Consider the following 13,667-nt stretch of genomic DNA (forward strand, 5'->3'; position numbering starts at 1 on the left):
AATAATGGAAGGAAACCAATTTTGATTTTGAACCTGGGTAAGGAGAAAGTATAGAAAAGAGAAAAGCAGAGGCTCTGGAGTCACACAAATGTCACCGTTGAGATTCGTCCCCACTCTTCATTCCCTTTCCCTGTAAACCCAGGCAAGCGACACCTGCCTCACAGCACTGGTAACAAATAGGGAAGAGCACACGCTCCCGGGTCAGACAGGACAGCCAGGGATCAGTGGCACATGAGGAGGTGACAGGTGGTCACTAAACTTAGCTCAGGTGCATACACAGCAGTTTACGTCACCTTGAGATGGCTCCTTCTGTGACCTCTCAAAGAAGGCGGCAGTGGTGAGGAACGAACTCCAGGAGCTTATTAGCATACATGATCTTCAGGCCGTCCGGATGAGACTCAACGATCTGCTCTACAATCACCTAGCAGAAGGAAGAGCGTTTTATTTTTATTTATTTATTTATTTGTTTCTTTGTGTTTTTGTTTGTTTTTAAAGCACCTACAAGAGAAGTATGAACTATACACTACAGAGAAAAGAATCGAGTAAACCTTAAAAATGCACTTCGTCCTTCCTCCTCCCCACTCAGTATGCTTTCTAAACAGGAGGTAAGTAACAATGGCACAAAAATCTAGGTCCAGGGATTTGGGAATACTGCTCCAACCCGGGGGGACACAGAGGCTGAGGGACAGAGACTGGCCTGAAGCTAAAACATCACACACACTCATCTGCTTCCCTTCTGAGCTTAAAAGCGAAATACTGTATCTGCAGACAACAGCTCTGTACCATCTTCACTCTGGCCTTATCCTCTACCGTCTCCAGAACAGGGAAAGGGCTGAGATGGAAAGTGATGGAAGAAAACACATCTTATTTTGCTTTAGTATTTTATTTTTTTGGTGAGGCTGAGTTGCAGGAGGTGAATGACAAGCATACAAACTTAAAATACAAACGTGGCCACAGTTCATTTAACGACACGGAAGCATAAAGTACTTCCCTAATTTAGCATATTAGATTCAGTTCAATGAAAAGGGCATAAATTAAATACCTAAAATATTTTCATTTAGTGACAAAGAATAATGTGATCTTTTTCACCCCCACAGAGAGAGCTATGAACTATAATAGGATACATACAAAGAACTGACAGATCATTTTCTTTTAGTAGTCCTAATGAAGCTGAGAAGATTACTGAAATTAATCCTTCAATTTCACTTCTATCACTGGGATACTGTCCCGTTTTAAAACTGGAAGCCTTTCATCCTGAAGTCATGGTGGGTAGCTTTATACTTACCGGACAGAAAGAACACTCGCACTGGCAGGTGACTGGAAGAAAGCCCTCAAACACTGAGACTGGCTTCATGACTTCTGTCAGCCTAAACTAGATGAAACCGACGCTGATTGCTGGCGGCCTCACACGGTGCAGCCCATACTCCGGCCGCTCAGAGGCAAGATACACTGACTCCCTGTATTTAACTGTATCCTCATAGGTCAAGAACACTGGGTAACCAAGTTCTGGACTTAAGGTACTACCCTGCTAACTCGCCCTTAAAAGCCCTTTATCTTTGAATATTCCCTCCCTCCCACCTTCCTAGCCTGGCAAACTCCCCCATGGTCTTCAAGACTTAGGCCACATCAATTCTGCGAAGATGCCTCCCCTCACGGACTTTCCCTGAGCACAGAGCTGTCTTCCACCTCCTCCAGTGGGCATGGGCGCCTTGGTGGGGTCACGCTTTTCGGCAACTTCATTGACGTATAACTTAGGGAAATGGAAATTGACCTGAAAATGTTCTGATCCGTACCTTCTTCCTAGGCAAGTCCCTCACCCCTACTAAATTAAGATGATCCCTGAGCTATGGCATCACTGGAAGAGACCAGAGCGCATGCCTGATTCCTGGCATGCTGATGGGCACCAAGCGGGACCAACCTTTTCTTACAACCAGAAGAGCAGGAACTAGGAGCATCTTCAAGGAAGAGCCCTGAGCTCTCTCGCACCCAGTCAAGAAACGAAGCCAGATTAGATGCTCTGTGTTTGCGGAATGAGGTGCATGGGGCACAAACCTCATCCATGTACGGTTTCACCAGTACTTGACCGACTAACGCCTCTGCATCCCGTGTCTTGTCAATTGTAGCGTAAGTCCGGAGGCAGTGCCATATGATGTCCACATTGGAAGTCTGAAGCCCTTCTAGCAGCAGGCCTCCCAGGGACTGCTGCAGCATGGCCGTAATGTGGGCTATACGCTGCAAGAACAGAGAGACCAGGAAAGAAGGTCCAGGCACAACAGTTTCTAAAAGCTCAAATATATGTGTATAATTCATATACATATGTGTTATACATATAAAGCGAGCCTCTAATTCTACCAGAATATATGTAAGATTAAAATCCCAACATTTCCTAGAGAATAAGAATCAATCTCTTCTCCCCATGATCGCTTTCTTTCTTTCTTTCTTTCTCTCTTTCTTTTTTTTGTTTAAGGTTTTTATTTATTTATTTGTCGAGAGAGAGCACAAGCACACAAGGAGGCACAGGCAGAAAGAGAAGCAGGCTTCCTGCCAAGCAAGGAGCCCAAGGTGGGACTCAATCCCAGGACCCTGGGATCATGACCTAAGACAGAGGCAGTGGCTTAACTGACTGAGCCACTGAGGCGTCCCCTCCCTATGATTTCTTTGAAAGTAAGTCGGCTTCATCAAAGTGAAGTTTAGACAATTACTGAACGACAAAAAGTTATTTGCCTCTTAAGCTACGGAGTAAATCTGACAAACGTGCATTTAAACCCAGTCAAAGGCTTTGGATAAATGAACTCTGACTACATCATATGATGTGTCAAGTTACATGAAATTCAGAATTAATTTTACTTGCACAGTTTGGAGACTACGCTTGTGTCTTTACACAAAATCTATCTAGCGTGACATAATGGAAGCAGGGTCCCAAGCAAGAGACACTGAAAAAAAATTCAAAGCTAGCTTCAAAATCCTGTAGAGTAGCAATTATCAGGGGGCAATGCTAGGTCAAACCAAAATCATCCAGGAAATTCGCAAACAGCAAATTGAAAATCGAAACCAACACTTACTGGTCTTACTTTGTCCAGAAGAGGCAGGCCTTTGCTCTGAACAGCATGAAACTGTAACTGGTTAAATTCTGTGGCAATTCTCTCCAAAATCTCTCTAGTCCAGAGAGGGCTAGTAGAGACAATTAGAGAAGTGTAATTCCCAAAGTTAAAACCTGCCACCCCCACCGCCCCCCATGCCACCTGCACCTGCATGCCATCAATTTTCAGGACAAACTGTCTGTGCAGCAGGCCCCAGGTGCGAGGGGTGAGGAGCGGGGAGGTCGTAGAAGCCACTGACTCAGCCTGGCCCAGGCCACAGGGCCCAGGCAAGGGGATGGAGCTATTTTAGGTCAGTGTGGGTACAACTGCATGTTTCCACCACGTTCCTCGGGCTCTCCCATTCGTGCCCTTCTTCTCCCTTCTTTTCCCATTCTCTAACCCCTCCTCTCTCTTTCCCTGTCCTACCGTTCATACCCGCATCCCCCTCTTCTTCTCCGCCTGCCTCATTCTCCCTCCCAAGTACCTCCCCAGTACTAACTACTGCTGTCTCCTCAATCAGCTAAAACTGACCGCCTAGCAGCAACCTGGGAAATCGCTCAGAGCAGTGGACTCCAAGTTTACATTTACCCAACGGCAGAAAGAGCAAGCTCGGTGCTCCGGGAGCTGGTGAGAAATCACTCGCAGTGCATCTGCCATCAAGTGGACTGGATACACTTCCCTCTTGCCCCCCACATTAGAAAGCGTCAACCCCATTCAAAAAGAAGCTGAACAGTGAAAGAAAAAAAACAAAACAAAACACAACAAAGGCCCCAAAGCCCCTGCTGGGCTCTATGAGGCATCCCACATCTGAGGATGGGCAGTCAGGTAGTGAGGAAACACACTGTAAGGAAACCCAAAATGTCTGGAGACCTGCCACGGTGTGCCCCGTCCCAGAGCATCAGAACTGTTGTGGAGGGAAGGCAAGCGCTCGGCAGGACCAACGCCGAAGCCTAATCCCAACGTCTACTGATTGATCCCATGCGCATTTCCTATTTATCCTTATCTCAGCATTTCTGGGCCTGGCAGAGCATGATGGATTTACCGTGCGCTGACGCTGCTCTGGCTTTCCTGACTCTAGAGCTCAGAGCTGCTCTTCTGGAGAAAAAAGTCCTCCAAGGTAATTCTGAGCAAGAAAGCGCACAATGTCTGTTTATCAAGGACAGTGTTGCAAAGGGACAGGATTGTAGACACAGAGCTCACCGAGGTGTTTCTATCCGAGGAGCACAGCAGCAACAGCAAAGACGGGAAGAACACTGGAGGGCCAGCTCCCCAGGGGCCGAACGTGGACATGGCTGGAGGGGCTGCAGGCGCTGCCAAGGGCCGCAGCGAAGCAGAGCCGCTGGAGACACACGGGCTGCAGAAGGGCCGCATACAGACTGTCTGCTAAGTGTGGACGAACGGGGGCAGAAGCACGAGTGCTACGGGCCAGAGACACAAGCACAGTGGAGGCTGACCACTTAGTTGAATGCCTTGATGTGAAAGGGGGCAGACACCTAGGACCAGAGAATCGCTTCCTTTGGGATGTGTCCGTTCTTAATGTCCATCATGAGACATGTGGAGCATATGGTCTCTCAAGTTCCTTCCAAATCTAAAACCTTAATTCCTAAAATTTAGAAACCTAACTCCGCCTGCAGGGGGAGGGACTGTTAGCCTCACACAACAGAGCACGCAGGGCACCAGGCGAACTTGACGCAGGCAGCCCAGCTGGCATGTGCAGGACCAGCCCGGGCTACTCCCACTGCAGCACTGTGCGTCTCACGGTGCTGACAGGACCTAACTACTCATTTTCTGAGTCACTCATCTACCCTGGCTGACTGAAAATTCACACCAGGAAGGGAACAAGACAATCACAGTATAACAAAGAGAGCCATCATCTTTTTCCTATTTCATTAGCTTTTTCTTTCCTGTTTGTAAATTTCAACTGGATGTGTCCTATACTGTTTCATAATAATATAATGCTGGTGCAAAATACATCAATGGTAATACTCTGGGCATGTCTAGGAAAAAAAAAATGAGATGGAGAAAAACCAAGATGAATGGTAGGTATGCCTTAAAGATCAACAGGACTTTGCTAGTCCTCAGGGAAGGTGATTCCAAATATACTTTTCCACTGCAAGCATAAGGACGTGTTGGAACTGTGGTCTATAACCAAAGGGTTTATAGGAACGTGTTATAGATTTCACCATTTCATGCTCTCCACTCTCCTGGAGCTACATTCTAGCCACAAACCTGGATTTTCTTCTTGTTCATAAATGAATTCTAACTAAGCCGTCCCAGCCTAATTAGACTGGATGTGAAGTATTAATTTATGTGCTACTTAGTTAAAAAAAATGCTTACCTGCTTGCTTCTAGTGCAGAGGTTTCTTTAGAACTTTGTGAATTTAAGATTTTTTCAATCTTTTCAACTGATCAAATAACTTGTATAAGCCTCAACACACACATCAATAAAAATAAAAATTAAGCAAACAAAAAACGTCACCATCTTTACTCTTAATCATCTTTATTTCCCATGCTAAATGCAGGAAAATATAAGCCCAAAAGTTAACTTCAAATATATAGGGCATGCTATATTTTGAATATTTCTATGAAACACAGAATTCTCAAGAATTCAAATCTTAGTTCTAGAATAAGCATACTTCCATATTCTATTGCAAGTTTATAGAGAAAAAAAAAAAAACCCGACTTTGCTTTCTCATATTCTATACTCTTATTTCTTCTTTTCCCCATCCTGAATCTTTCTATGGGCATTTCTTTCCTATTTTTTTAAAAAAGATTTGTTTATTTGAGAGAGAGAGAAACTGCATGTGCACATGCAGGGGAGGGGCAGAGGGAGAGAGAGAATCGCGAGCAGACATCCTGCTGAGCACAGAGCTCAATGCAGGGCTCAATCTCATGACCCTGAGATCATGACCTGAGCCAAAATCAAGAGTCGGACGTTTAACCAACTGAGCCACCAGGCACCCCTCCATTTGTTTTCTTATGGCCCTTTATTCATGTTTTAACTTTGGCTTCCGATCATACTGACCCTCTCAGTTTACATGTGCATATACCTATATACCCAAGCACCAAATCATTAAAGACCTTTTACACTACAAATATTATCAAAGAGGTTGAGGAACATTATGAAAACTCTCATCCTAAAAGAACAAAAAATACAAAGTCATCCATTCAATAAATAGTTACTGAACACCGCTGGGAGCTCGACATTCATTCCGACGGGGGGTGGGGGAGGAGGGGGGACACGAGAAAATAAAGCAAGAAATACACCCTGCTCTCATAAAGCTTACTGTTTTGTCTGGAAGCGCATGACAAGCATTCTTTGGATAAAAGCTGTGAGGAGATCCAGAGGCAAATTAAACAGAAGGTCCCTCAAACAGGCTTTCTCCCCACTGAGATTTTAACAAATATGCTAATAATACACATAGAAAACATTGTACAGAGCAGCAGGCGAGAGTCAGAAGCCCAGACTCCCAATGCCCGCTGTGCCCCTACATCGGGGCACATGATCATGAATGACATCGGGGACACTTGAAACTGGAGATAGCACTAAGGGGCACACTCCCGGGGTGAGCCCTCAGATGTACAGAGCCGTTGCCTGTCTCACACACCTGAAACTAAGCCAACACCGCATGCTAACTACTGGGAATCGAAAAAATTAAAGTGAACACCAGAACATAAAGAACACAGGATCAGAAAATAACAACAAACCTATGGCAGAATCCTGAGTTTGCTTTGGAAAGCCCACTTCTCCCCTAGTCTCTAATATAGGCCTATTTTCTTTACAGGGCCGCTGACAATTTATACAGTCGTTACCTGTCAAGCGCTGCACCGACAACAGTTATCACTGTTTCTTGTTCTGGAAAAAGTGGGTGATCTTGAGATCGTGTGGGTACCTCTAAAATTCTGTCTTATTATTTCAGGTAGATAACGTGACATAATGCATAAAATGCACATGCGTGAGAGCTTTGAAAAAAAGCTGAATAGTGCTGACAAGTTCGCGAAGACAAGAGGAGAAGGCTTCAACTGGCATGCAGCATAAGAAATCTACTGGAGGGTATGTTTTTCTTCCTTATGTCCTCTTGTTTACACATTCGTTCATCTACTGCCCGAATTCCTTAACTGACAGATGACCTGAGACTCTTTAAAAGAATAATAAAGAAAACGTATTACAGACATTGTTTTGTCACATTATCAAGTTCCTACATCTCATTCAATTCCACAGAACTTAATACCTGTGCACCAGTACTATGCAGATATTGACAAAAAAAAAAAAAAGATATACCAGACACAGTTACTGTTGAGGGAACTCATTATCTGGGGGCATAATGACACGAAGGCAGGGTCGCATGGCCAGAAGAAGAATGACACATATACAGTGAAAGTTATGGGGATGAGGGGGCATAGAATGGAGAACAGATAATATGAAGCAAAGTACAGGAGAGTCAGGAAATGCGACGGGGCTCGAATCGGACACTGAAAGCCATGTGTACACAGCTGCCGAGATGGGGAGGGAATGGGGAGCAGATATAAGTGCAGACACACTCAGGGGCAGGGGCAGACAGGCACACAGCCATGTGCACTGCAGGCTTCCTTCTGGAGAGAAGCAGAAATAGGAATGGAGGGCCAACTTCACTGAGATGAGGTCTTTAGATTCTGCATATTTTGGAGAACGGGAGAATGTCAAAGCGCTGATGCATGATGATGAAATGTGGGTATGGAAATACCAGGAATCAAGAATGAAGAACAGAAGACCAGAAAAAGGCAGAGCGCAGAGGTAGAGAAACATGTCCAGAAGCTAATGAATAAAGAGATAATTAGGAATTAGGGCCAAAACAAAGGTTAACAGAAACAACTAGAATGAAGTAGGCATATCACAAAAATTCCACAGGAAGGTGAATTAATTCACTCCATCAACATTATGAAACACCTCCTGGACGTCAGTATTGTGGCAGCCCACAGGGATACAATGAAGACAGATATAGTCGTATCCCTCAGTGGTCTGAGAATCTCACAGAACAGCTTCAGAGATGGGACCAGAAAGGCAGGTCAGGCCTGTGGCTGAGCAGGACCAAAGTGGCCATAAAGACAGGCCATGGAAAAGGGAGGGGATACGGTGATGGCAGGGGGTGAGGCGGGACGGGAGCCTGTTTGAGTAGAGCAAATCTGCCTCCGGGGAGAGGGTTCGAGAGAAGAGTGGGAGGCCAAAGGAAGGCTAGGCTTGGGAAACAACACCACTATGAGGCCCTGGGAGGAAGAGGCACACCAAGGAGGCAGTGGGAGAGCCCCTCAGCGTCTGGTGTGGAATCCAACAGCAGACCACGAAAATCCCTTCCATTCCAAGGAAAAGTACCTTTAACAAGATTTTGTAAAATTCAAATGAGACATAAACCATGGAAAGTATTGGCTACCTCAAGGCACAACTCAAGATTTTTACCTCTTTCACGAACTCTTTCCTGCCTGCCCCTCCCCTAGGCTTCTCAGCACTGATATTTCCGTTCCTCTGCATTTTTCTTGGTTCTAACCATGTATTGTGTCTTCCCTTAAATTATGGTCTCCTTATATTCTCTCTAGGATGCAGGCACTGTCTTAGGGGAGGGATGCACGAGGCCACTCAAGCTAGAGGAGACACACAAGGAAGGATGGTGTCGTTTATGACAAGTTTACGACAGGGCATCAGAACGGACAGAGGCCGGAAGTCAGGGCACCAGACACAGACGGGGGGGGGGGGGAGACAGGGCAGCACAGATTTCTGTTAGAAGTGATGCCACAACTCCTCCTCCACTGTTCACCCAGGTGGAGTTCCTATTCCCAATGGCTTAGAGGTGGGGAGTCCCATTCCCACAACAGAGATTTTTCTGAGAGAACATGCAAATGTAACATTTATTAAGTATTACATTTTATTTATATTATCCTTCAGTTCCATTAGGGATTACACAGTTTTTGTAGATCAGCCCAGGAACCTAACCACATGTAGATTACGTGGGGGGGGGGGATATTTACAAGATTACAAACTGTTAAAATACAAGTCATTCGTAAGTTAGAAACCACTTACATATGACCAAAGTGGCATTAATACGTTGAATTTGGAAATACGCTTCTTCTCCCCTGACATTTTAAGGTTGTCTACTCTGAGAATATGTCTTCTTCAAATCGAACATTTTTTTTAGGTTTTTAGCATATGCAAAAACAAGATCATTTACAACTCTTCTGAAGGTGAATATTATAATCATGAACCGTTAAAATACAACCACCAGTACCACCAAACTAACAGATGAATAGAATTCTTAGAGAAAAGCCGACGAGGACAACAGGCGTCACAGCAGACTGTTTTCATTAATTTGGGACTTACCAGAACTTCTCGTAACTGTCCCAAAGGCACAGAAAGTTGATTGAGGGCTTTGTCCATGCCAACCTAAAGCAAAACCAGGTTGGCACAAACACATCACGATAAGGAGTAATAATGACGTATCTATTTAACAATCAAAGCAGTACCAGATTTAAATTATTTTTTTTGGCCCAACCGTATTTTGCTATATAACTAGCTAAACAACAGAAGTGTTATTTGGCCATTAATGTTCTTCATAGAATATGAAAAAATCTGTTGAAATACATGAAACTATAAAAATAAGGGAAGTCATGAGAAACGAAAGTTTCCTTAAGAACAATTTGCCTTTAGATGACATTTTAAATGAATGTGAAAAATTTTCACAGAAGGTGATGATACTCAGCCAGCTGATGTGAAAGTCTGACGGGCTACGTTTCTCTTAAACATTATTATAAGCCTTGAGAAAAATAGAAATTAAACAGAAGTAAAATTTTCTAGGTTTTTAATCCTATTGGGATATTTATCTTAGTGGTATATTTCCCAAAAGCAAATGTGCATCATTAATTTTAATGCTTCTTGAAATTCCCACGGAGCTGCAACTTTCTGTGCTTCTCTGGACAAACAGATTTAAAACAAAATGAAGCATCAACAAGGAGACTTTTCTGCCAAGTAACAAAATCCAACATTTCTAAACGGCTTTTACAAACAATTGATAAGCTCACTGCAAATCATTCTTATATTGTTATAAAACCAAACTTTTAAAATATCAATATTGGCCAATGTTCCCTCAACCTAGCTCTGGCTAACATATACCTGGGAGTAAATTAAACATTGCAAGAGTGGTGGACATTTGCTCCTACAAATTAGTCTAAATCAAGGAAGACTTCAGGGTAATCACTTAGCAACTAATAAAACAACCCCTTGGGTATTATCATCCTTTACTTTTCACTGTTGACTAATGAATTTGAAACATAATCTAACTAGAGCAACCTTAAATGAATAAAAACTAAAACAAACAAAAAAATGTATTCCAAAAAGTTTAGTTCTTTTATTAATGAAATTGGTAATTTCTTCAAGTTTCTGGTGGGGTTGGTGGGGTAATCAACTGAAAGGTTTCTAAAAACTCTGCCCTTTTAATAAATATGAAGGAGAGAGAAAGTGTGTGTGTGTGTGTGTGTGTGTGTGTGTGTGTGTAGGACTTGTGAATTTCAGGTTTACCAAGTTTGTGGAAAGGTTGACAAAATCTGCATAATCCTTGTTGATGAGCTCCACCATGGCTATTTTAAGAAGTTTATAGTAGAGTTCCAGATCTCCTCTTAGTTCCTCCAGCTGGACATGCTTCCTATAGTCAGACACAAAGTGATCGACGTCAAAATCTTCCTGAAAATCAAACCAGAAAGAAAAAAATGATTGCAATGATACCACATTTTACATAGAAAAATAAGATCAGAGAAAGAATAAGAGGACGTTTACTGCAGGGGAACACACACAGGGACATCAGGGGGTCTGCTCACTTCCTAAGATTATGGGAAAGGGGGCCCCTCACCAAGACCATTCTCTCCTGTTGCCTAACTCTACAGGTATTTTATTTCTTTTAATTATACATTTCAAAGAGGCTCTTCTTAAAATAGAAACAGCTTTTTCTTCTTAATTTTAAAAGTAACAAATGTTCACTGTCAAACTTTCAACCAACCAAGAAATACTTATGTAAGAGAGAAAAAAAAATCACCCACTCTCTAATGCTCTGCAGTTAAGCACTGTTAATGTTTATTTTTCTTCACTATTTAGCACAGCGATTCACATTCTTCCAGACTTTGTTTTGGTCTTTCCCTTTACTTTTTTTTTTTAAGATTTTATTTATTTGAGAGAGAGAGACTGAGAGAACAAGTGGGAGAAGGGGCAGAGGGAGAAGTCGGCTCTCTGCTGAGCTGGGAGCCTGATGCCAGGGTTCATTCCAAGACCCTGAAATCAAGACCTCAACCGAAGGCAGACGCTTAACTGACTAAGCCACCCAGGTGCCCTAGTCTTTCTCTTTAAAACATAAATTACTTTTGGGGTGCCTGGCTGGTTCAGTGGGTTAAGGCCTCTGTCTTTAGCTCAGGTCATGATCCCAGGGTTATGGGTTCAAACCCCGCATTGGGCTTTCTACTCAGCAGGGAGCCTGCTTCCCTGTCTCTCTCTCTGCCTGCCTCTCTGCCTACTTGTGATCTCTGACAAATAAGTAAATAATTTAAAAAAAAATAAATATCAATTACTTTTTAAAGAAACTGACATATAATGGACACATGTTAGTTTCAGGCGTACAACATAAAAATTCCATATTTTTATCTGTTGTGAAATGATCACCCTAAGACTAGTTAACATCCATCACCAAACATACACATTTTTTTCTTGTGCTAAGAACTCTTAAGCTTTAGCAACTTTAAATATATAATAATATAGGGCACCTGGGTAGCTCAGTGAGTTAAGGCCTCTGCCTTTGGCTCAGGTCATGATTCCAGGGTCCTGGGATCGAGCCCCACATCAGGTTCTCTCCTCAGCAGGGAGCCTGTTTCCTCCTCTCTCTCTGCCTGCCTCTCTTCCTACTTGTGATCTCTGTCAAATAAATAAATAAAATCTTAAAATATACATATATATATATATATATATATATATATATATATATATAATATACTATGCAGCCATCAAAAGAAATGAAATCTTGCCATGTGCAGTGATGTGGATGGAACTAGAGAGTATGCTGAGTGAAATAATCAGAGAAAGATAATTATCATACCATCTCCCTGATATGAGGAATTTGAGAGGCACAGTGGGAGGTGTGGGGGTAGGGAAGGAAAAAAAATGAAACAAGATTGGATTGGGAGGGGGGCACCTGGGTGGCTCAGTGGGTTAAAGCCTCTGCCTTTGGCTCAGGTCATGATCCCAGGGTCCTGGGATGGAGCCCCACATCAGGCTCTCTGCTCAGCGGGGAGCCTGCTTCCTCCTCTCTCTCTGCCTGCCTCTATGCCTACTTGTGATCTCTGTCTGTCCAATAAATAAATAAAATCTTTAAAAAAAAAGATTGGATTGGGAGGGAGACAAACCATAAGAGACTCTTAATCTCACAAAACAAAGTGAGGGTTGCTGGGGGGAGGGGTGTAGGGAGAGCGTGGTGGGGTTGTGGACATTGGGGAAGGTATGTACTATGGTGAGTGCTGGGAAGTGTGTAAGCCTGACAATCCACAGACCTGTAACCCTGGGGCTAATAATACATATTTCTAATAAAAAATAATAAAATAAATATACAATAATACACAGTATTATTTACTACAGTCACTATGATGTACATTACATCCCCAGGGCTTATATTATTAACTGGAAGTTTATACCACTGGACCCTTCATCTATTTCCTCCACAACCTCGCCTCTGGCAACCACCAATCTGTTCTCTATGACTTCATTTTGTTTTGTTTTTTAGATTCCACATGTGAGGGAGATCATACAGTATTTCTCTTTCTCTGTCTGACTTATTTCACTCAGCACAATATCCTCAAGGTCCATCCATGTTGTTGCAAATGGCAAGACTTCCTTCTTTTTATGGTTGAGTAATATTCCATCGTATACACACACATTTTCTTTATCCATTCACCCCGTTGGTGGACACTTTAGTTATTTCCAAGTCTTGGTTGTTGTAAATACTGTGATACTCACTACTGTGAGTGTGAGTCTTGCTGGCCGCTAGAGCCAGGTGATCTAGAGGTATACCCTGGGTAGCAACTGCAAACCTCGGGGCATCATACGAGCATTCAAGCTCCTTTCCAGGAGATACCAGAAAGCAGAAGCGAGGCAGAGGGACAGCGCAAAGATGGTACCCATCAGCTCCATCTTTGGAGAATACCTTACTAGGCTCCTAGATCCATGTTAAATGAGATGCCTGCCCCTCAGGGCTTTAAGATAAGCAAATGGGCCTCTTTCACAGAAATCTGAACGCATTTCAGTCTGCTGCTTCTGTGCTGAGTTCCAGGGTGGGTCAGTCTACTCGCGCGACTGCTTTAAGAACTCTTTCTCAGTTTGCTATAGCCTTGTGGGTCTCATGGGTGCAAGCTCTGATGGCTTTCAAAGCTGGATGTTTTGGAGTCTTGTCTCTTAGATGTACATCTTGAAAGTTGGGGTGCCAGAAGTGGGGCTCAAAGCCTTTACTCCTCAGGGAGAAGCCTGGGGTTGTGAGTACCCTCTCAATTCCAGGTCGCTGTACCAGGGGTGGGGTTTATGGCAAGAGTGAT

The 13,667-nt window shown here is 43.3% G+C and overlaps 1 protein-coding gene across 7 annotated transcripts in view; it reads right to left on the reverse strand.

The window, feature by feature from the left end:
* Positions 1–281: 281 nt before the first annotated feature.
* Positions 282–13,667, reverse strand: part of LOC131822043 (conserved oligomeric Golgi complex subunit 2-like) — a 42,117-nt gene continuing 28,731 nt past the window's right edge. Inside the window, exons 2-5 of one of the 7 annotated variants that reach the window (XM_059158426.1) lie at positions 10,624–10,785; positions 9,430–9,492; positions 2,053–2,232; positions 282–421 (exon numbers count right to left, since the gene is read on the reverse strand). In XM_059158426.1, the coding sequence (XP_059014409.1) occupies positions 320–421; positions 2,053–2,232; positions 9,430–9,492; positions 10,624–10,785 (507 nt within the window). In that variant the 3' untranslated portion in view covers positions 282–319. Of the gene's footprint in view, positions 422–934; positions 2,233–3,062; positions 3,478–4,280; positions 4,960–5,418; positions 5,526–9,429; positions 9,493–10,623; positions 10,786–11,852; positions 12,001–13,667 lie in introns of those variants that run through there. The other 6 variants (XM_059158424.1, XM_059158428.1, XM_059158423.1 and 3 more) reach the window with 6 other exon arrangements.

The sequence above is a fragment of the Mustela lutreola genome, chromosome X (assembly GCF_030435805.1).
Source record: "Mustela lutreola isolate mMusLut2 chromosome X, mMusLut2.pri, whole genome shotgun sequence".
NCBI classification, from domain to species: Eukaryota; Metazoa; Chordata; class Mammalia; order Carnivora; family Mustelidae; genus Mustela; species Mustela lutreola.